Genomic DNA, 23,394 nt, shown 5'->3' with positions numbered 1-23,394 from the left:
AAATATGATTTTAAATTTTTATTTTTTCAAGAATTAATGAAATGATAGTTGTATTTACACTCACATATATACATAAATGTTATTATATACAGTATATATCTGAGTATTCTCAGAAATTAAAAAATTATTAAATTTTTATACTTTGCTACGACTAGTCATCACTTTATAAAATTTTGTCTTTTAGAAAAATGTAAAAACCATCTCCTGTTTAGCGATAATCTCACATTTTTTTCATACACTAAATTCAATTATTTCAAATTATTAGCGACTCACCTGCCATAGGTGAAATAATCTTGGCAAATTGTATATGTTATTAGATAAAACATCGCCACTAAGAATATATTATATATGGTTTGTATGTGCACATCCTTTAAAAGTTCCGTCATATACGAATCGGATTGTTTGAATACTTTTTCATGTAACGGTTTTGGTTTTGACACATTAGAAAGCGTTACATTCTTATTTTCGTCTATCGGGCTGGGGTTTTTTATGGCTATCATCGTGTCCGCATTACTCTGATTCGCTGGAGGAACCATGTTTTTAATTTAGACTGTGATTTGAAGCGCTAAAATGTCGGCTGCAATAGGCGTTTGAGCGCGTATATAATAATAAACAACTATAGTAGCCGCTTTTGTTACTAAACCACTCTAATTAATTGAATTCAACTAACTAACTAAAATGTGTATTAAGCGGGAGATTTAGAGAGTGTAACATAAGTTGTTTTTTATATTTCAATATATACAGGGTGAACGGAAAATAATGTGAATTTTTATCGTGCTGGTTGTGTTGATATGGAAATAACGGTTTTATCTAAAAGTATGTATATAATTATTATTATTCCAATATTAAATACTTAAATATTATAATAATAAAAATCTTTAAAATAATTCATTTCATCCACATCCTTCTTGGTTTCATGGATTTATTTTTCCTAAAAATATAAGCTAAGGATGATAGAGTGCCTTTATGGATATTTTAAATGGTTCAAGTACAGTTATGCAATATAGTAATTAATTCTCGTACACAATTTTATTATGCTGCTGCCTTGATACAAATTATTTTATCATGCAATCTAATTAGATAGTGATAAGCAACAACAGGACGCGTTGCCAACTTTGATCATATTGGCAGGCAAGAAATTCTTGTAGTTTTAAATTTAAAGTAATTAGTATAGTTAAAATTGAACATGTCATTAACAACAAATATCTTTAAGTTGTTTTCTATTTCTAAATATATTTATATTTTTAAACTTAAAAAAGTTTCCTGCAATAATTGTAAATAATGTGTGTGTTGGACTGTCAACCCTACACACAAGAGCAATAGTGATTGGCAACGCTGCGAAAGTTCTACTGTCAAACCATTTAGTGACGTGTATTGTGAGTTTGGAAAAATTTTATAAAACTGTGAAATTCTAAATTGAATTTCACGTCAATGGCTTTTTAAAGCCAGTGATAAAATCAATTCACGTTAACGCATGTTGAATGTAATAATTCTTTAAATAATTAAACTTTTACAACAAATTTCCTTTTACATATTGTGTTGGCTAAAACACGAGTTGGGTGAAAAAAATTTACAGGCGAACGTCACTTAATCAAAAAAAGCGAATAAGAACTTAAAAGCATAGGGTGCAAGGAGGTTTACGGGTTGCGCTCCGTTTGCAGTGGTGGTTGTGCGGCAGTATAAGAAAGTGTAAGGCGAGACTAAGGAAAATGAGGAAATAGAACGTGAGCATAAATTACAGATCGAGGGGCCGAAGGGGTTACATTTTTGTGAATACGCGCTGTTTAAGTGCAAACGCGACGACTGGCCGACGTTGGATATCTGGTGCACTTTTACTTGAATTTTTGGTTTATCTTTATATTTTAGTTTATCTACACATATTTTCAAAAAAAGTTTATAGTGTTTGGCACAAACAAGTTAGCTTAATCAAGTGACGGCAATAATCGAAATACAATTATTAACAGCACCTGTGCCAGATACTGGTAGCAGACGTTAAAAAACTACAGCAATGATGGATGAGGACACAAGTACTTCGTCTGGAGGTGGTGTGAAGCTATTCTTCGTACGCCTGTCACAAGTAAATTTCAAATAAAAAGTTGTTGAATACTTTTTAATAATAAATTTTTGTATAGATGTACCAATCGACGCTGGATCGCTGGACACCGCATACTAGAATGCGATGGGCGGGTGCAATTGTGATTTTATTGCTCTTCCTGCTACGCATTTTCATCTACCAAGGCTGGTATATAGTGTGCTATGCGCTGGGAATATATCATTTAAATTTGTTTATTGCATTTCTAACACCAAAAATCGACCCGGAATTCGATCCATACGAAAATGATGGTAAGTGCAATTGTTAATTAATAGAAACAATTTAAAACATTTTTTCAATTTTTTACACCATGAACTACAGTAACTGTAATATTGTAATAGTTCTTGCGGTCGTTTGACAGCATTGCAACGTTAGTTTTTCTTTAAAAGAATGCAATAAGTTAATAAGGGGGATGGTAATTTTCGAAGAACTTTCTTCATAAGTGACAGCTTATTGATTTTTTTTGTTGCTTCATCGTGCTTTGGCATGCATTACTAAGTCATATGTTAGTCTTAAAACATTTTTATTTTTTGAAGATATAATTCAATAATATTTAAATTGATACAACAGGTTGCAAAGAAAAATATAATAAAAATAAAAGTGTAAATATTTGGAAAGCCGTAAAATAATAAGATTTCTTCTGAAATAAATCTGTCTTAAGTAAACTGCTCGAATTTTTTGTGTTTTGCGTTTCTTTCAGAAGATGGTCCCAATTTGCCAACACGCAGTAACGAAGAGTTCCGGCCGTTCATACGACGTCTACCGGAATTCAAATTTTGGCTGTCGATCACGAAAAGTACAATCATCGGTCTGATATGTACATTCTTTGACTTCTTCAATGTGCCTGTTTTCTGGCCTATACTCGTCATGTACTTCATTACACTCTTCTGCATAACAATGAAGCGGCAAATTAAGGTAGGTTTACACTAATCACTTGCATGCATATAAATATTCATATTGTTATTGTTATTGTTTTATCTTTTTGCATTTTGCAGCATATGATTAAGTACAAGTATTTGCCATTTACACGGAACAAGCCGCGCTATCAACGTGTTGGTGAGTCACAGGCAACGACAAAGTGACAATTAGCCGCACAGACACTGCAAAAAACAAACGACAACCAATCGACAACGGGTATTACGTCGATACACGAGCAAAGAACAACAACAACAACAACAGCAACAGTAGCAGCAGCAGCAGCAGCAGCAAGTACAACGATTGCCGCAACGGCAACAACAGCAACATCGTTACCGGCTGCACCATTGACAGCTGCGACTACGTTAGCAACAACAAACATAGCAAAACCACCGCAAATTATAACTATTGAGTAAATTCAACTAAAGTACACACTAACATAAACTACAACTATAAACATGAACACTAACAAAAACAAACTATCAACAAAACAAAAACAAAAGGAGAACTAAACATTTACAGAAACATTTTAAAAATCATGCAAAGTCAGCTAGCTATCAGTATTTCATTTAATTTCAACACCTGAGAAGATAATATTCTCCGTCGCCATAATTCAACACAAATTCACACACAGTTTTAATATAAATTGGATTTTTACAATTTCTTGAAATTCTTACTAATTTGCGCGTGCCAAGTGCATTATTTAACATTTCATTTGCTTGACATTTTGTTGTTAGCGTTTGCTTAAGTTTATAAAAAAACAAAATACTTGTTGTTCTTAGCGGCATAAACGTTGTAAAATCCAACTAATTTTTCTAACCGGCTATGATTTTACGCTAGTTCAGTTAGTTGGCTGGGTTCTACCACGTTAATGCTTATTGTCGTGCAGTGTCCTGTGCAAAAAAATATAACTTTTAGTGGCATTTGTCCATCTTTGTCTTATAACTAAGATTATCTTTGCTTCAATATTTACAACTTAAAAACTTTTTATTTGTATGCAATGTTAATTATTATTACTATTATTATTATTATTTTTTTTTTTAGTTTAATTTGAGCGTGTCAGTGGCCGAGTCACATAAATCAATCATACAAAGCACATTGTAACTGTAACGTTTGTATGTAAATAGCGTGCAATAAAACATACAAAAAATTGTCAAACGACGTGTCGTTGTAGTGGCAACATCCATCATTTCATAGCTATATGTTACCGGAGTGCACTATAATACTACTTTGGCTTAAAGCGCTTGAATTGAATTTTGGTTTAAAGTAATATATATTTATATATTAATCATTATTATTAATTATGCTTAGTAATTTTATGTGTACACCTGTATTGAATTTGTTCCAAACCTAAATATACACATTCTAACGAAGTGTGCAACACCTTCTAGAAAACTAAGTACATGAATGGATGCTATTAATTTAGTTTACCCATAAATGCTGTTGCCTAAATGGTAGCAGCTAATTAGTTAAACAACAAAAACAACTACAAAATTTTAAAAATTTTCAAAACTCGCATATGCACGTTAATTTTGTGTTTTAGTTTTGTATACAAAAAAGCTTTCCCCAACTTCAATTTATAGTAATATTATAATTGCGTAAAATATAATTTTTCTGTTAACAATACAACACTAATTAGCAGTTATATGCGTTAGATAACATTTGTATATAGCGTCTTTTCCACACAGCAAGTCTTCATTTCCATTTACATTTTGAAATATTCTTGAAAAGTTCACAAATATGTAGGTTATGCGCCAATGTTGACGAATTGTTGATTGTAAACCACAAAAGGAATGAAATACATACCTACATACATATATACTAAGCGCATGTGTGAGTTGCGAAGTTGAAACTGGGTACAGTGTACGATTGTAATAAATAACAATACCAAATCATTTGAATAAAATACAAATAAAATAACTTAAGTCGAAAAAGCTGTTCTTTTTTTCCCAAATATTTCGTGAAAGTAAAAGAAAACAAGTAAGGAACGGAGTAGCCGAGTGACTTCAGAGAAATCGCCATCAAACTTAAATACAATCAAGATCAGTGTAAGGTCTTTGGAATAACTGGACACGATTGGTACGTGATGGCAAGATTGCAGTCTTCAAATATAGAGGATATAGGATCGTGCACTGGAAGTTCTTCTTATTGAATTTCTTACGCAAAACAATTTTTAAAGACTCTTACATCGCCTCTGAGGGACCTAAAGAGTCAACTCGATACGCAGATGTTCTCGTATTCTACACCCTGGCAGAAGAAATCAGCTACAGAGAGTCAACTGATTTCTTCAATAACTTCCTGCCTATATATCATTGTGTAGTACCAACAACCAAGAGCAGACTTAGAGCTCGGAATTGTAGATTTTTATTGAACATTTTAGAAAGCTCAATAGAAATACTGGCTCAGATTTGACCTTTTTACCCAACCAACTGAAATATAGAACAGCTTTTCACCGGTCAAAATCCGGGTACATTCCGGCATCTTAGATCGGGCTGTTTTCCGATTTGCAATCTAGCCCAGTTTACGTAGTGTGTTGTATTATATGGAGGAGGGTGAGTTGGAAACATCCAACATTCTTCTCTATTGCTTAACCTTTGCAAGACTGCGGCTACAACATCTCGGTAGTCGTACATTCGGCAAACCAGAAGCATAGCCGAAACTGATATTAGCCATCTCAACAAATTTGTGATAGGCTCAAAGCGCGTTGAATACTTTCAGAGCTTGTCAAGCTCTTTGTACTCACGTAGTTTGGTTTCTCTTTTTTTCTGCAAATGCGACTCGCTTCCTTCTTCAATGCTCGGTAACTATTCCATCGTGTTGTGGCGGATTGTAACCGTCCGAGGTAGGCAGTCTGCTTTCTCTCCGCTGCGACACGGCACTCCTCGTCATACTAGCTATTCTTTCGCCTTTTTTTTTGCAGCTGTTCGTAAGGTGCTTGAAAATCTGTGCCATTGTTCTCTTCTACCGATCTTCTGATGACTGCTCTCAGAGAGCAGGAGTGCAGGTCGAGTAGAAAATCGTTCGGCTGTCTATTATGATTGCAGTTTGCCCATCCTTACGTTAAAGTCGCCAAGCCATTTTGACACCGTGGCGGGGGCAGTCTGTAAGACACATTGTACTTCTTTTCTGACGGTGCGTGGGTAGTAAATGCCACAAGGACCTACTCGCCTCAGTCATTGTCTCGTCCATCGCATTTCTTGGACGGCGGTGATGTCAGCCTTTACTCTGATGAAGGCATCAACCAGCTGTGCAGCGTCACATTACCTATTTAAGGATCGGACATTCCAGGTGCTTACCCTTAAATCATAATCTTTAACACGTTCGAAGGTGTCGTCATCAGAAGGGGGGTCTCTAATCCGAGGCTGTTTTCATCTTTTCATTGGTAGTATTTTTTATGTGACGGGTTCCAAACACGACATACAATCCTGGAGAGGAATGTTTCGCCTTCTCACTTTAGCTCGCCTTCAAACGGATGTTTTTTTTTTTGGCTACCCAGAGGATATTTGGTCTAATGCCGGAAGTCATGAGTAAAAGCCATATGTAAAGGAATCGTTTCAGGCCACTCCTAAGTGAATGGCGCTCAGAGAGTATGCCTCACTTTCGTCAACTTCTACACATGGCTCCATCATCTTTTACTCGTATAGTCACTGTGAAAATTTGTGCAAAGTACATTCTAACTAGTATTCGAAAGTCGGAATGCTCGGTGATTTGCTAACCAGAGCTTCATTGAGTGCTTTATAGAACTATTATCTCAAATGTGAGCTCTTTTGTACCGGTGAACCAACCAACTAATCAACAAATAATATATAGTATTTGGATTTTTTTTTTTTTTATTAATTTCTATTTTCAGCTTAAATTTTATTGATTGATTCCTTAAAGTACTATTGTTATATTACATACATGCATGGTTGCCACTGAATTTTTAATACTAATTCTTTGGATTGAGATTTCTAGTGCTAAATGTCAGTGTTTTTGTAAAATTATATAATATGTGACTTTAATTAAACTATGAGTAGGACTTATACGTAATGTTTTCAGTAATGCTGTTATAACGTATGACTCCTGTTTTAAGTACTATGTTTTTTTACTTAGAAAATATGACTACCTGTTACTAGTTGAGTTGTATAATGATTTTGTTAATATAATAGATTTTTTTTTTTAAATTATTATTTAAATTATTATATATATGTATATAAGATTTACTGCTATTTTTATGATATTTATTTTTGTGATATTTATTTTTTTATAGCGTAATTTAATAATACTAAATTAAAATAAATAAATAAATAAAATATGTTTTGAAACTCCGATATACTAAATAATACTACTGTGTAATATATCTTCATATATATTAAATATATATACTATATATATATATTTGTATAATGATCATGAACTAGCATAAATAGCAGTTAAGCAGCATGAGCACCACGATCGAGAGCGTTGCGGTTGCGGTTTGCAACGTTATCGCTGTGCCCTTGTTGAGTGGTGCGCTGTCCATTAGCATTTGGAATGGACAGATGCTGGGTTCCTTCACGTATGTTGTAAAGTTGGGATAGCGTATAATCTCCGACGGCTGTGTAAGAAATAAAAGTTGAATAATGGTAATTACTTTTTAAGAAATTATATGAAATTTTGATTTATGAGCAGATAAAGGATATTGGTTTCAGTCTTTTGCTGTTTCTTGTAGGCGAAAATTTGGCTTTAACGATTCGTAATGCCTATGACTTTTCATTAAAAAAAAAATTCTTTATTAGTCTTAGGCCGCCACTCTAAGTTGTTCAAGTGTGAGCCCTCTTATGATTAACCTCCAAACCTAAACTTAAGCCGAAAATAAACAAGTATCTGTTCTAGATCTTTTAATACAGGCCGAAAAGAAAAACGTACCTGTCCTACTAAGTTCTTTAATTTAGCCTTTCTTTTACTTTAATTTTAATATTTCTGAATTTTGTGGTTTCCGGATATGAGCCCACAGCTTTTCTTTAGCTGAGACCTTTTTTTCGAAGATTGAAATACATAAATTTAGTATACTATATACTAACTGTTTCAAAGTTACCCATTTTTTAAGGGAAATATCCTCTTCGGCACATTATTCTCTGGTGTTGATAACTGCTTTCAAAAATTAAAAAAAAAATATCATTTTCTTTTTTACAGAATTGAAGATAACCATCTTTTTGGATAACTGTTCAGTCATACATTTTCTCCGAGATCAATGATGTCTTAACTAAGAGCCTAAAAAGCAAGACGCTGCAGTTAAATATGCGCTAGAAAAGACATTAACTATTTTAATAAAAACCTCAGATCATTTGACCATTCTTTATTGTCTAGGAATTTATATATTATACATTGGTCATATTTGCTTTGTAGATAAAAAAAAAATGTCGCAATTATCTCGAAATCGCTGACGGAAAAACTATATTGCCGTGAACTTAGTTCATTTCCTCGAAACCAATGATTTGTAAGATAGATCTATGAAAATAATTGAGCCTATGCACTGCGGGGTATGGTTTATTGTGCTCTCTCCCATATCACACATGTTCACAAAGGTTCAGCGCTCTGTTCCATGTCGGAAACCGTTAGTTGGCGCAAGAGGCTATGACCATGCTGGACAAGTGCTTACTGAGCCTGCAGTGTGGGACGCAGCCCATGGTATGGTTATGGCCCCATCATCAGCAGAGTTAGACGGCTAGCTTGCCGGGCAGTTGACTTGAGGCGCTTAGCCTTGATAAGAGAAATATGTAGCAATTCGGAACTTCAGGTTTAGCAACTGATTCGTTATAGCGTTGTAATAATATATCTTTTAGATCGCCTAACATGTTTTAATAATTATGATATATATTTGCTTGTAAAAATGTTTTAAAATATTACAGTTACTTACTATTGAGAGCGACTCATTGGACACCCTACAGAACGTCATATGCTTGCCAGTAATCATGGTTTGCTCGACGCGCTTCGTAAAGAGCGGCTCAGACCAAGGTAACTGTTTCAAATGTGATAAAAATGTGCGATCATGGAACTCGACGGGATCGGAGATGATCAGTTTGTCTGTAAAAATAGTAAAATTAAATATTTTTTTGGTTATGAGAGAAAAATAGAAAAAAATAACTAAAAATAAAGGTAAAAGTTTTATTTACTGAATAATAAAATCTACTTTGAATGCCTGGAGACGGAATATTTTTTTTACCGTTATATGGATTTTGCATAAGAAATACATGTGTCCCGCGGTCTTTTTTGTTTCCTTACTTGAAAAGCCTATATTGGAAGTTTTTAAAGAACTGTAACGATTCATTTAATACGTTTTTTAAAATCAACTCAGTTATATATAAGTTTTAGGGATCACACAAATTTTTTCTTCAGTTTTTGAGCTTTCCGAATCAAATTTAATACGTAGGTGCATTTTGATCTTCTATTGAATATTTGTGGGAATCGGGCAGATTTGAGAACTATATCACATATCTCCCACACAACCGATTATTCAGATTTTTTAAATTTCGCCTTAAAAGTCGCTGCTTCGAAACCGATTTTAGACCCAAAATCCTTCAGACAAAGTTGTTCAGAATGATTTGTGGCAAATGTACCGCATATGCGATTTTATAAAAAAAAAAAAAAACTAACCGCACTAATGTGAATATCCTAATACGTTTATATACTCTTTAAACAATTTCAAAAAAATTTGATATAAAGCCTGTCGCTTCACTATGTTCATATTCTAATGCTTGTATTTCGATTTTTTAAAGAATTTCAAAAATTTTTGGAATAAAATATTATATCTGCTTCCTTTAACTCACTTAGCAATGATTCTTCATATAGTCGCTCTTCATCCGTCATATTTACGCGATTCTTTTTCGTTTTGGCATAAATCGTATTCGGTATATAGTCCAGGACATTGCTGCAATAAGAATGAAAGAAAAATAAACAACAATTACGTTCAATTTAATAAGCGTGGCAAAAATGTATGTTTTAACACTAATACGCTGTGCTAGCACCCACCCGTTGTAAAGGAATAAATTCTCCACATCTGTCATGTTGAGCGAGTAAAATTGATAAACGCCAAATGTTTCGAAAAACTCACGCACCGGCGTCATGCTGTAGCAGCCAGCTAGCTCAATGCGTGGATAGTAGGTGATAAAGGACAGACACATTTCCTGTTTGGTTGAGTAACCACCGAAGGTCGGATGCTTGCGATTCAGTGTCTGAGTTGGTGGTGAAATGCGAGAAAATCGTTAATAAATTATGCAATTTGTCTGCCTGTCTAGTGTGGTGCCGCCACACTTTGCTAAGGCGCGTGTCAATGCTGGTACTTACCTCATAGGCGCAATCGGTAATAATGTAATCGCCTGGTAATACAACGACTTCTTGTTCCAGCTGACGCACCTGCTGGAAGTTATAATCATAGTTGTCATCCTCGATAATGCGTTCCAGCTCCTTGCCATCGCGCACGTGACGCAGCGTCATTTTGCGGCCAGCATGATGTGAATGCAATGTGCCGGAGATGATTTTAATGCCGTCAGCAGGAAACATCTGCGCGCGCACAGTCAAGACAGAGATATATTGTATATGTATATAATAAATTGTTAAGCAATAATTTGCGGTTTCAATGAAGACAATTATGATTTTGCTTGTTGTTGTTTTGGTGGTAGCATAAATATCTCGGTACTCACCACATTTGAGCAGGATGGCCCACAGATGCCAATGTTGCGGTATAGCTTCTGACCGGGTGGTATGAGCTGTGTATCCGAAACGGAGACGCCAGAAATCATAATGCCCGCGTCGTTCGGTCGCAAACGACTCGTGTAATGTATGCGAAAGCCCGAGTGATCGACCACTGTAAAGGCGGATGGTGAAGTGTGCAATTTTATACGACTTCATTAAAATACCAAATTAACTTACTTTGCTGTGCGTGTGGATTGTCATAGTGTATCTCGAGCATATAATACTTAGCGCCTTGTTTGCCGCCCACTGGTATGCCGACATGCTGTGGCAAAAATTGTCCTGTGTACATGGGTGTGCGTAAGAAATGGCGTAAGAAATGTAAATATTTTTTTAAAGTCAACAAATAATTTACAGTGTGTCATATAAATTTAAAAAATTCGCAACATTGGCATGTAAATTAATTTGCATGAATATGGCGGGTTATGTACACTTGCTTGTACAGTTGTGTGTATATAAAAATATGTAGATATGTACATACCTGTCGAGCCAATAGACCACACCGCCACTGGTGTTATGCATGAGTCCCAATCATGTGGCGTCAATAAATTACTGTTGCATACCGCGCCGCTGCTCTTCACCCACACCTCCCACGAGTGTGGATCCGAGCCGGGATATGACTTGGTCGTGCATTCAAAGAGTGTCATATGGTGTACAAGCGGTTGATTGGTGTTGCTGTAATTGAAATTTAAATGAATGCAAATACAAGTGAAGCGTGGATAGCGAAAATTTACTAGCAATATGTGTGTTCTCAAATTACATAGCATACTTCTAGGCGTTTAAGCGACTTCAAATTCTGGAATTTCGTAAGCGCATAAAATTTATGTACCGAATGCTTTAATATTGCTGAAATGGCAGCTGCTTTTATAATAATTAGTATCTTCTATAACCCTGTAAGTGAATTAAATGGTACCAGGCTAAAAATAGGAGATAAGGCAAGCTAGTTGGGACTAATTTTAGACAGAAACCTTTCATGGAAAACAAACTTAGACGCTACGGTAATGAAAGCAGCTACCAGATTGAACTTAAATTCGCTCTTCGATATTGCCGTCCTGCTAGAAAAGAGTGGGAAAAGGCGAGGTTGATAAGGTCGCAAACAAAAAACATTTACCGATACTTGAATGGTAAGAACTGCTTTTTCCGCAAAGTTAAGTACCAAAATCGTCTTCCGTCTCTCAGACCAGGAAAGCGCTGCAGTTACCAGTACAGTTCCCAGCAACTAAAGAAGTTTTCTTGTTCTGAGGAAGAGCGTGCTCACAATAAAGGGTATATTAAAATACCTACAGACACCCAAGCGACTTAGAAATCACTAAAATCTCCCAGGGTTTCGTCAAAGATAGTGAAATAATACCTTGATCTCTCATTGCATCTAACATACTATTTCACGATACAATGGGTTCCGGAGTATAGTAATATGAAAAACGTGCAATTAGAGTATAAAAAAGATAATTTATATGACTCTGGTTATTCGAACAATATGTTATACATTTAACTGAAGATCGGGCAAGTCTAGCCCTGGTATAAGTGGTATGAATAGAATGTGGGCCGCCAAGCCCGACTGTTAAACCGGAACGGTCCCGGATTTTTATCCGGCCAAGGACTGTCAACTCGGCAGAATTCTGCCGTTACAACAACAACAACAACAACAACAACTATTAAATACTAAATAAATGACATAAGAACTCTAGTAGTAGTACTAAAAGGACGCTGTCTATTTGGTAGACTAGGAACATCATATAATTATCATTGTTGAAGCTGTCAGGGTAGAAAAGAGGAGACTATAAGGCATCATCTATGTGATTGCAATGTTTTGTATAGATCCATGGCTTTTTAATGACGTTTTGGTTATACATATTAAAATTTTTGCAATAAAGAACTTCATCAGAAGCAGAGCGTGGTTTAAAGAGGAGATAATCAAGTGTGAGAATATTAGTCTCATGAATTTCAGAGTATTAGATATATCGATCAGAAATTTTCCACACGTCCTTTCCTTCCCAAGAAAACTCTCATTTGTCGGAACCGCACTTATCCGACCACTAGATAGATAGATTGGCCTCAACACCCGCGCTGTTAGTTCTGCTTTCTACCGACTGGATATGGAAACGTAGCAAATGGGTCTGGCAGTGAACGAGGGCAATACGAAATATCTCTTGCCGTCAAACAAACAGTCGTCACACTCACGACTTGCCTCCCATATCACTGTTCACAGTCATAACTTCGAAGTCGTAGTTAATTTCGTTCATCTTGGAACCAGTATTAATAACAAAAACAATGACAGCCTCAAAATCCAACACAGAATAACTCTTGCCAACAGATACTACTTCGTACGGAGTAGGCAATTGAGAAGTAAAGTCCTTTCTCGATAAATAAGTCATTATTCCCGTCCTGCTATATGGTAAAGAGGATGGACGATGACAACATCTGATGAGTTGACGTTACAAGTTTTCGAGAGAAAGGTTCTGCGGAAGATTCTTTGTGCATTGGAACGATGAGCTGTACGAGATATACGGTGGCATTGATATAGTTCAGCGTATTAAGAGAGAGCCTAGGTCATGTCGTCCGAATGAATAAAATCATTCTAAGAGTATTTGACACGGTACCTGCTTAGGGATGCAGAGGAAGACCTCCATTCCGTTGGAAAGACTAGGTGAAGAAGGATCTGGCTCCACTTGGCATCTCCAATTGGTGCCAGACAGGGAAAAAGAAGAAATCATAAATTCATATGTAGAAGCATATTTATGTCCTAACCGAGATTCTGTAGCCACTATATTAATAGGTTACGGTTTCATAATTATTATCCAATTATGTCATTTTAAGTGTATGTAAACATGAGCCTTACGTTAACCATTTCAAACTCATTTTGACATTTCCAGTCACAGTCTGTGGTTGTCACTTGACAAAGAGGTTGAGTGACTTGCTGTGGTAATGCGAGCTAGTATATTAATATAAATTCTTAAGAATTTGCCACTTTTACCGGTGGTAAGTTTTAAAGGACCGTAAATGGCGTGGTTTTAAGGAACTTAGAAAAGTTTGTTTTGAAAATGGTTTAATGTTTTTTCGTGATTTCATTGCCGATATTATATGTCAAAATATTAATAATTAAAAGCTTTAAATATATTTATTTGATTCATTTTAAAGTATTACTATCTACTTAGATATCAGTCCTGCAACTAGTTAGCCGTAAACTGGACTTACATATGCACAGCATTCGCGGAAGATTCCAGCTGTAAATTCAATATTTTACTCATGGATTGCTTAGAAAATATGTACTTAAGTAGTCACTGGTTTGTGTAATAAAATGTCCTGCTGTGCGATTGCAAGCTGTGTCCTCAGTTGTGTGTTTGCAATTGATTGACATTTATGCATACACTTATGTATGTATGTATGCATAAATATGGTACACATATGAAACTGATTCGTGTGAATAAAATGAGTTTGTACAATGAAATTGATTGCCTTATACTTAAAATGATAAATTAAAAAAAAATGAATTTTAAAAAAAAAAAAATTTTTTGCAGCATATTTCGATACTCTACAGCTTGAAACCTTAAATAAATTGTAGTAAGTTGCCAAAAGTTAAATGTTTAAGTGAAAAAATATGATTAAAACCTTCAAAAATACATAGTGAGCACTTAGAAACTGCCCAAAATCGACTTAAGCTCTTAGTTATTTCTACAATTTATCTCGTTTGCTTATTTATACTCCAATCTAAATATTTTTTATTGTAATTGTGTCCGTCAAACATATGTTATTAGCTACATATTTGTTTACCTAACTGCATATTTCTTTGGTAAACAATGTCTGAACTCACCTCTCACGTGATAATAATGCTTCATAACCTATTATGTGATGCTTCTCGCTTAGCGTGGGCGCACGTATTATCTTGCACCAGTATAGTGTGTCCATGCTGGGCTCAATTGTGACCTAAGCAAAAAGATTATTTTGAGTTTCAATTTCAGTGGCTGGAGTATTCATAGTGTGTAAGAATGTTACGAAAAACTTTATGTATTTTTTTTGTTATAATATAAACATATACTTCATATATAGTGTAATATGAATCTTAAAATTTTCAAGTTTTTGAATTTTATAAATTTTTTTAATAACAAATTTTAATTTTAGTATTTTTATTTAACCATTAAAATATCATTTTTAGTTTGAGCAAGTTCGTTTACTTACATTCTGCACTGTAACATCCCATTTGTGTGTGTCAGTGTTAACTTCCTTACGAAACATTGGATCGAGCAAGTTGAGCGATTTGTAGCCGCGATTCTTGCCATGGCCCTTTAAGTCGCCATAAATAGGATCGGTTTCGCCGAATGTCCATAGCACTTTGACGGTGTCGACCTTTTCGAAAGTAAAAAATAAGTTTAATATAAATAAAAGGAATGAAAAAAAGGCAAGCTATTAATTAATACAATTTTGCTGCTTTGGAAAATTATTAATGATAACCGTTAATATATCCGGTATGTAACAAATGTTTAGATCACTAAAATGTAATGTTACTCGTTTTCTTGCATTTCTGAGTTTTAAAAAAAAAAAAACCATTTATACAAATAAAAGCCTTGGAAAATTTCTTAAACAGTATTAATAAAAAAATTTTTGTAAAAAACAGTTATATATCTGATATGTGACATATCTTGAGATTAACCGTTTCTTTTCGTTCACAATTTTGAAAAAAAAAAAAAACAATTATAGAATTAAAGGCTTTAAAAAATTGATAAAAAAGTAAGAGCTTTCAATTATCTCCGTTAATTTTTTTAAATTTTCAGCTGAATTTTATAATATTGTTCTCCCACCGCTTGTCCATAAAGAAAGTTGATTGCCTGACTTTTCCTTGTTAGTAAATTTTTTCCCAATACTCTCGCCGGCTAATAGTAAATTCCTATCATACGAAATATTCCCTCAACACGCAAGAAAAAAGACATTTCTACTACGACTAGTCTTTCTAGCTGGTTTTGACAATATCATGCATGTGATACCATATGGTTTAATTTCAAAATAAAAACTTTCTAAAAATTTCCAAAAAACTCTTGTCCAACTTAATGTTCACAAAACCAACATTTTTTGCTAGAACTGTAATTGCAACTCTGAACTAACGGCTATAAAATATTAACAATTAAAACGGTATTCAGTGAATGTTTAGTCCAGTGCCCGATTGGTTTCAAAATGAGTTGTTCGTATAATAATTAAATCTCCGTACATTTATTTCTAGCTATTAATTTAATTTTTCACGCAGTTTTAAAGTCCGTTGAAGACAGCAGCACAACCGTATTGCGTGCCTTATTGGCTCAGTATAAAAGTAATCCACAACAATACGACCTGGAGGAGACCGATATCTATGGCAATACGCCACTTTTGAAGGCCTGCTATTTGGGGCGACGTGATCATGTGGATTTGCTGCTAAAACGCGGTGCGAATTTGAAAGCAATTAATTATTTAGGTGTGTGCTTGAGCTGTAGTGGACACTATTATTTAGTAAAACATTAATGCTGCACTTTTACAGGCCAAAATGCGCTAACGCTGGCCACTTATTGCGGCAGTTTGGATGTTGTGCGTTTGCTCTTGCGATTTCGCTCCTATACGGATTTCAATAAATCCTCCATAGTACCGGCCTTATGTGTGGCCTGTCTGCGTCGAAATCAAACGCTCATCAACTATTTTAGACGTTTTCCAAGCTCGGAGGAAGAACTGACCACCGCACACGGTAGTTGAGAAAATATATATGTATGCATGTATTGATCTACTCATTATTGCACTTATCGTTGTTTGCTTCTAGGCATGACTCCAGCTCAGATTAGCGAGTGCGTGGAGGTCTGTGATAAAGTATACGGTAGGCAAAATAGTCAAGGCGCATCTAGCAGTGGCGCAGCTTATAGGATGCGTTAAAATTGTATTGCTTTAAAAATCCCAAAATAATAATTATTTAATTTACCAATATAAAGTATATATAATTCCTAACATATTGTTCTCTAAATACTAAGATTTTAAAATGTTTTACTTAATGTGTTTTTAAAAATCGTAGATTTGTTTTATTTTAATTTGTTTCGATTTATTTAGTTGTATTTAATATTGTCTTCAAATTTTGTATCGACATTTTTACAAGTGATTTCAATCAGATCAATGACAAACATGCGTGTTAAAGTTACTACTTAATTTATTTTCAGCTCTTTTGTGTTAATTTTTTCTCAAAACTAAAAAAAAAAAATGTTTTTGTGCAGAACTGAATCAATAACTAATAAATTAGATTTTATTGTCATTTTAAAATTTGTGAAAATCAATTATTTATGTTTTTATAATATTATGTAACGAATATTGTTTTTTATAAAATAAATAAAATTTATTTCTCACTTAATTTCTTCTACATGGTTTATTGGCTTAACATGTCTCAAAACTGCATTATATATATATATTTTTTACGATGATTTTGGTTATTATTCGAGAATATGTTTTTCATAATTTTCTAATTTTTTTTTTTTGATTTTGTTAATATTTCTATTGACTACTCACCCCTAATGGCAAATCGTAGGGATCGCAAGTCTCCAATTTACGTGAGAACTCCAGCCATGTATGTGTTCCGTTTTGCCCACCATCAATCACATTGTAGTTTTGCGTATCGTCTTGAATCGGGGCTGCGTTGGGATGCTTTGCAGAGCCATGACAGTCCTAAATAAATGAAAAAAAAATATATGAAAAATAATGAAAAGCAAAATAAATAAAAAATAAAATATAATAAAAATGGAATAAACTGAAATAAAATAATATAAAATAAATTTAAATAAAATATTATAAATTAAAATAAAATGAAATGAATTATAATTTGTTTATTGAAACCCTATGTTCCACCTAGGAACTGCAGGAAAATATATATATATATATATATAAAATAAAATTAATAAAAAAAAGTAAGGAAGTCCTAAGTTCGCGTGCACCCGAACATTTTATACTCTTGCAACTTGCAGGAATCAAACCGCGGGGTACACCATAAGGTGTAAAAAAAACATTATATGAAGTATACTATAGGAGTTGGTTGGAGTATCGACCCGATTTTGTCTATTAATTATTAACATGCCATATACTAAAAAATGTTCCTGAGATTTATTAAGGTACCTCACATACAATCTGCAATCATATGGAGTAAAGTCAGACAGATGTACAAAAGTTTTAAACTTCGAAAATTTTGAATTTCGAAAATTCTGAATTTCGAAAGATTTGAATTTCGAAAATTTAGAATTTCGAAAATTTTGATATTAGTTATATAGAGGCTAGCTCAAGTTTTCACCCAATTTTAGGCACATAGATACACTGTTTTAAGTAAAACACGTTCTTTCATTTTATAAATATATATATGTATGTATATGCGGTATAAAGTCATCCGGAAGTTCGAAAATCTGTATATTGGGTGTATGGGTGCTCAAGAAAGTATTGACCCGACTCAACACATTTTAATACACAGAGGTATTATTATCAGGAGAAAATTTTCTCAAAGTTTAATATTTATATCCCATAAACTCACCGATACTTTCGGTCAAAAGTGAACTATAGATACTGGAGCTCACATTTCTGATATTTGGGGGCTTGAAAAATTTTTGTTGAATTTGCACAGTTTTTGGTCATAAGGTGGCCTACATTAAAGGAATTATTAATGCAAATTTTAACCCGTTGTATCAATTTCTTCCTGCTTTGTGTACAGAAAAGTGAAAGAATCAAGTGGAATTTAAAAATGCGCTATATGGGAACTAGGCATAGTTGTAGTTCTATTTCTTTATTACTTTTCGCTCTGTAATATAAAAAGTAAGAAGAATATCAAAATTTTTAACCCGCATGTGCTTCTTGCCACTGCAATTTCCTATGCCAAATAAGAGTTCTATAACTTATTTTGGTGTTTAGTTAAGGCATTTTATAGTTTTTTGGTTAATGGCATTTTGTGGACGTGACACTTGCCCGATTACGCCCTTCTACGAATTCCGCCTTAAGGAATATTAGTACCAAGCTTCAAGATACCTTAACTTTTACTCAAGTTACAGCTTACACGTACGGATGGACAGACAGTCAGTCAACCGGTCAACCAAATTTCAACTTTTCTTGTCATCCTGATAATTTATATATGTATATATAACCCAATACGTATCTCGCTTAGTTTTAGCTGATACATTCAACAGTTAGGTGTTATCCTCTGTAGCAACATGTTGCTGGAGTATTAAAATGTTGCTGGTTCAAAATTTGTATTGTCTCAACAAGTTCGAAAAAATTAGTTTCTTCCTTTAAAAATACAGTGATAACTTACCAATACTGTAAGTTGTGGTATTATTTTAGGCAAATATCAGACTGAAAAACTATAGGTGGTTTAAGCATTGTGTTAGAGACCGTTTTTCTTATACTATTTACTATTGCACTTAAAGGTCAACACCTTTAAAGCATTAATCATTTAAACGAAATTTAAATGTAAAAGAAATTAATTGTTGTGCCATTAAACCCGTCAGTATTAATGGTTTTTACGTTCAAATATTTCCCATGTATTTGCTGCTAACAACTAAGCAAATACAATAATTTTAAATAATAGCTACAATGTCAGAAGTAGCAACCCCTTCACAAGCCCGTTTCCAGGTGTGATGCTCGCGCCACTTTATTTAATGGTAAACATTGTGTCTGTGCTAAAATATTGCTACCTACCTACCCACACACACGAACATGTGTAGTTATATACTTGCTCTTGCCGTTGTGTGTTCAACGGCTCCTGAGTGAACTAAATAAGGTGTCTGTGGTAATAAATTCTGACTGCAGGCGGGTTGTGTAGGAAAATTTTAATACTTGCATAAAGTGTAGCGATTTGCCAAGGACTAAAACATACTGACGACGGAGCGTTTAGTTGACACGAAGCAGAGTGTTTCGTTTTTGTTTTCTGGTTTGTTTTAAGGAAGCATTTAACGTTGGCTATAAAACAAACTAAGCCATAAAGGTGTACTTTGTCAAATTTTAAGGAGAATCGCCTAAAGGACATGGGTTGGGGAAAGTGCGTTGATTACGTAACATTTTGTTATGCCATTAGAAAAATCACTGACATTATTTTTAGTAATAGTTCTCCAATCGAAACTTTGGTCGTTAGTACGCTGTGGTGTAGAAAATTTGGATATTGTTGTGTTTGGTATTTGACTTTTAAGTCTTTTTTGACATCAAAGGCACCGTCCACCATGAATTGGTACCTCTTGGACAAACTGTCAACGCCAAGTTTTACGTGGAAGTCCTTAAAAGACTCAAACGAAGGGTCAATCGGATTCGACAAGACATCGCAGCCAATTGGAAGTTACACTATTACAACACCCCGGCTCAAATCATATCTCTTGTGAATAGCTAGCTCAAGGTTATTCCGTAGAATGTCTTCCGTGATGCCTTCAGTGCTTGGAAATCGCGCTGGTTGCGCTGCATCGACGCAGAAGGAGCATATTTTGAAAGTTTTTAAAGAATTGTAACTATTGGTTCAATAAAATTTTTTTAAATCGACTCAGTTCTATTACTTTCCGAACTCACCCTGCATATTAGATCGTATCCTAAACGAATTTTTCATAAGGGTTTATCCAGAAAAATTTACACATTACTCAATTTAAATATTCAATATTTCAACAACTTGAGACAACACTCCATCAAAGAACATGGGTTCATTAACTAACAAGCTCCATGTACAATTTAACTATATCCACAAATTTTCCAGAACAAATATATTTTAAATCCTCACCTTTCTGTACTTTTGTTTGTTTGTGGCTTCTCAGGTGATTTCTGGTGTGCCTATCACATTCAGCTGCTGTCTCTTGCAAATCACTCGTGTGCGCTGCGAATGATTAAAAGTATGGCGCCGCGTTGCTTTAGGGGCAAAATAAATGTCATTCCAGCTGGCAGACGACAGGCGTTTAGTGAACAATGAGAAACAAGACCAAAAACAAATCAATTCAATGTCTCAGTGTTTCGTTGCAACCGATCACATTATGAGAAACTACTCATACTCCACTGTAGATGTGATTGCTTATGTGCTCATTCACATGTATTATTTGTACACTCTCATTATACGAGTTCGAGCATACGTCTGGTTGGTTTGCTGTGCGCCAGCTGTGGTGACTGGTAAGTCGTTGACATATGAGGCGACAACTTGAATTATGCTTTTATTGTGCGCCTTTGAATTGTGATTCTACTGGTATCAATGTCCGCAAAAACTTATTTCTGTATATGTTAGTATGTGCCTACATGTGTAAATATATGTCCTAATGGCGCTTTGCACTGGAATTATAAATTAGGTGAAATATTTTGCTGCCTATATTGCCTATATATAATGTATAAATCGTGCCAAGCCATAAGTTACAGTCGAAAAAAAGTGATTAATTTTTTCATGATGGAACTTCTCATCCAACACACAGTCGGCAGAAGGCTGCAGCTTTGAGCCACCTAAATATAAATAGAAACTGGATTAAGTTTATAGCTTCCATTGGGTGCTGCTTCTTGGTACCTCAAATATGTATGTGGAAGTAATGGGCTTAACTAAATGATATCAAGTGAACTACGTAAGTCTATACCTCCAATAGATCGATTTTGAAATTTAAGTCTATATGTTTACAAGAACACTAGAGATCGCAGAAACTTTTGACGGGAAAGATCATGAATAATTGAAGCTGAAGTTAATCAAGGTTAATCAAGGTTAGGAGCCATTTGGCAGTTAAGTTCTGCTTAAAGAAAAGGTTATTTACCGAAAGAAGAAATATTGGTTAAGTTAACCAGAACTTAACTCACATATGGCTGTTAATCAGACATTGAGAAAACAGACCTAAATACATATGTTTACACTGGAGATCGCAGGAACTTTTGACGAATAAGGTCATTACGGACTCGCTAATTTGATCTTTAGGAGGATCTTATTTATTTCAAACATATTCTGAGTGATTATTTTTAAGAGTACTAGGGGATCCAGCCACGCGTTGCTGTGGTATATGTACACTTTACACCATTATTTATATTATAAACTATTCAATACAGTAAAAATTTTATTTACGAATAAAGGCGAAAACGATTTTGTCGGTATAAGAATCCAAGGAATTGTACGTAAGGTTTAATTTTGAATATGTTCATACATATAAATATCGTTGGGAAAACTAACGAATTTAAAGTTGTCCGCTTAATATATTGTACTTAATAAACTTCAACAATTTGCATGGTTAATGGAGACGTCTGCTTAACAGAAATTATTTGTGAATTTTTTTTACCATTCTATCTTCTAAGTTGGTTTGAACTGGACAAAGTGTGCTAAATCTTCTTAAAATCGGTTCAGTAGTTTAAGAATCCGTCGCGAACAAACAACGTACTTTTTATATATATAAAGATATATAGATCACTCGGAAAAGTTGGTCGTGAACAAACCATAGCTTCTTCTGCTGGTAACAGTACCTCAAGTATTAAGGAACTTCTTTGTAAATGTAAATTGTAAATGAGGACCGTTTGAATTTAAGGGTGTTCTCTTTTTGTCGGTTTACATTCAAATACATATATAAGCATATTCTCTATCTTTTTTGAGTTAAAATATCTGGGCATTCCGATGTTTCGATATTATCATCCTAACCACGTTTGTTTGTGAAGTCATTTGCTTTGTTAAAAAATTTGGAATTTTTGTAATTTAGTTTGTGTTGTCATCAAATGTACATTTGTATTCGAATGTTTATTGTTTATGTCTACAAGCTGTGAAGCACTATTAATGTATTTTATTCCAAATGATATGTGTTCTTTTATGTAGATATATATCGTTCACATATGCGGGGCTTTATTTTGCACAGACGAGACAAATTAGTATTCTGTAAAGGAGCGTAAATTTTATTTTCGGTAAAATATAATATGTGAATGCACATTCATGCTTACCGAGGAGTACTTGAATGAAAAGAAGAAAAAATGTTAACTTCGGTCGTACCATAGCTATAATACTTTAGACTCGCAAAGCAAGAGCAAATATGAAATCCCTCAAATATCTAAAAACCATCAAATAACTCGTTACTCATCAGCTCTTTGAAGCAATGAATTTAAATTTGAGAAAAGCAGTGATTTTATATTAGTACCTCAGGAGTTGTGCAAAAAGATGCAATAAAGAATGAAACAATGTAAACATTCAATTATGTGTCTTTTTGCCAGCGAAGAAAAATGTAAACAAAATAAAAATTTCTAAAAATATAATAAGTATATAATAAGAAGAAAAGAGCGTTTAAAGACATATTTACATAAATAGGTACAACAAAGGATGTGCTTTGTAGGCGTGTCCGTGGGAAAAGTATTCGAGTGGCTTGGCTTCACTATGACTTAAAAAATGCAAATTAAGTGAAATGTTGTCATAAAAAGCAACCAGGATGATTTTTTAATTTTTAATTTTTTACCGCGCACGTGATGATCTACATATGTATGCTTGTATACTTAAAGCTTACATTCGTAAGAGACAATTTTAAATTTAATGTTTCAGTTATTCATATTTGAGAGACACACTTAGTGTCACATGCTAAGAGCAGGATAATATTTATGAATTTAGGAATACATTTTTATATATAGTGTAGTCGAAAAAGTATTTTCGTACTTCTAATCAAACTCTTTTTTCTACGATATATACGACTGTAACAACATATATTAACAATATACGAAAAGACTTTATCGACTACCCAATG

The 23,394-nt window shown here is 34.1% G+C and overlaps 4 protein-coding genes across 11 annotated transcripts in view; 2 read left to right on the top strand and 2 right to left on the bottom strand.

Moving 5' to 3' along the window:
- Nucleotides 1–553, bottom strand: part of LOC108967269 (sterol O-acyltransferase 1-like) — a 3,576-nt gene extending 3,023 nt beyond the window's left edge. Inside the window, exon 1 of the mRNA XM_018930573.1 lies at nt 274–553. Coding sequence (XP_018786118.1) covers nt 274–536 — 263 coding nt within the window. The 5' untranslated portion in view covers nt 537–553. The remainder of the gene's footprint in view (nt 1–273) is intronic.
- Nucleotides 554–1,346: 793 nt separating this feature from the next.
- LOC108967322 (protein RER1) lies at nt 1,347–4,941 on the top strand. Of its 7 annotated transcripts, none has more exons than XR_001993254.1 (5): nt 1,349–2,077; nt 2,133–2,343; nt 2,793–3,007; nt 3,088–3,419; nt 4,052–4,941. XR_001993254.1 is itself a non-coding variant. In XM_018930647.1 (5 exons), exons 2-5 carry the CDS (start codon nt 2,009–2,011, stop codon nt 3,172–3,174), a joined length of 582 nt encoding a protein of 193 aa, XP_018786192.1. In that variant the 5' UTR covers nt 1,349–1,483; nt 1,965–2,008; the 3' UTR covers nt 3,175–4,941. The 7 variants fall into 7 exon arrangements, 6 of the variants coding, with proteins under 6 accessions (XP_018786193.1, XP_018786192.1, XP_018786190.1 ...); XM_018930647.1 differs by having other exon boundaries at nt 1,349–1,483; nt 1,965–2,077; nt 3,088–4,941; XM_018930645.1 differs by having other exon boundaries at nt 1,349–1,483; nt 1,867–2,077; nt 3,088–4,941.
- Nucleotides 4,942–7,320: 2,379 nt separating this feature from the next.
- Nucleotides 7,321–23,394, bottom strand: part of LOC108967319 (MOXD1 homolog 1) — a 30,614-nt gene continuing 14,540 nt past the window's right edge. The window contains exons 2-12 of the mRNA XM_018930640.1: nt 17,225–17,380; nt 14,894–15,061; nt 14,529–14,641; nt 11,199–11,392; nt 10,898–10,999; nt 10,669–10,832; nt 10,313–10,528; nt 9,998–10,200; nt 9,796–9,896; nt 8,886–9,052; nt 7,321–7,583 (exon numbers count right to left, since the gene is read on the bottom strand). Coding sequence (XP_018786185.1) covers nt 7,404–7,583; nt 8,886–9,052; nt 9,796–9,896; nt 9,998–10,200; nt 10,313–10,528; nt 10,669–10,832; nt 10,898–10,999; nt 11,199–11,392; nt 14,529–14,641; nt 14,894–15,061; nt 17,225–17,380 — 1,764 coding nt within the window. The 3' untranslated portion in view covers nt 7,321–7,403. The remainder of the gene's footprint in view (nt 7,584–8,885; nt 9,053–9,795; nt 9,897–9,997; nt 10,201–10,312; nt 10,529–10,668; nt 10,833–10,897; nt 11,000–11,198; nt 11,393–14,528; nt 14,642–14,893; nt 15,062–17,224; nt 17,381–23,394) is intronic.
- LOC108967320 (DNA replication inhibitor plutonium) lies at nt 15,820–16,714 on the top strand. 2 transcript variants are annotated; one of them, XM_018930641.1, is made up of 4 exons: nt 15,820–15,890; nt 15,954–16,157; nt 16,221–16,421; nt 16,494–16,714. In XM_018930641.1, the coding sequence occupies exons 1-4, from the start codon at nt 15,884–15,886 to the stop codon at nt 16,601–16,603; spliced, it is 522 nt and encodes a 173-aa protein (XP_018786186.1). In that variant the 5' UTR covers nt 15,820–15,883; the 3' UTR covers nt 16,604–16,714. The 2 variants fall into 2 exon arrangements, with proteins under 2 accessions (XP_018786186.1, XP_018786187.1); XM_018930642.1 differs by having other exon boundaries at nt 16,221–16,441; nt 16,494–16,583.

This window comes from Bactrocera latifrons, unplaced genomic scaffold, assembly GCF_001853355.1.
Source record: "Bactrocera latifrons isolate USDA-ARS-PBARC rearing strain unplaced genomic scaffold, ASM185335v1 scaffold_182, whole genome shotgun sequence".
NCBI lineage: Eukaryota > Metazoa > Arthropoda > Insecta > Diptera > Tephritidae > Bactrocera > Bactrocera latifrons.
Note: the sequence above shows the minus strand (reverse complement) of the source record. Positions and strands in the feature narration are given on the sequence as shown.

What these genes read in the sequence shown, in the direction of transcription:
- LOC108967322 (XM_018930647.1), top strand. Translation starts at nt 2,009, where the DNA reads ATGATGGATGAGGACACAAGTACTTCGTCTGGAGGTGGTGTGAAGCTA. An exon ending in TCTTCGTACGCCTGTCACAA is followed by an intron (nt 2,078 to 2,132) that starts GTAAATTTCAAA and finishes ATTTTTGTATAG; the next exon opens with ATGTACCAATCGACGCTGGA. An exon ending in CGATCCATACGAAAATGATG is followed by an intron (nt 2,344 to 2,792) that starts GTAAGTGCAATT and finishes CGTTTCTTTCAG; the next exon opens with AAGATGGTCCCAATTTGCCA.
- LOC108967320 (XM_018930641.1), top strand. An exon ending in GAAAGCAATTAATTATTTAG is followed by an intron (nt 16,158 to 16,220) that starts GTGTGTGCTTGA and finishes GCACTTTTACAG; the next exon opens with GCCAAAATGCGCTAACGCTG. An exon ending in AGAACTGACCACCGCACACG is followed by an intron (nt 16,422 to 16,493) that starts GTAGTTGAGAAA and finishes GTTTGCTTCTAG; the next exon opens with GCATGACTCCAGCTCAGATT.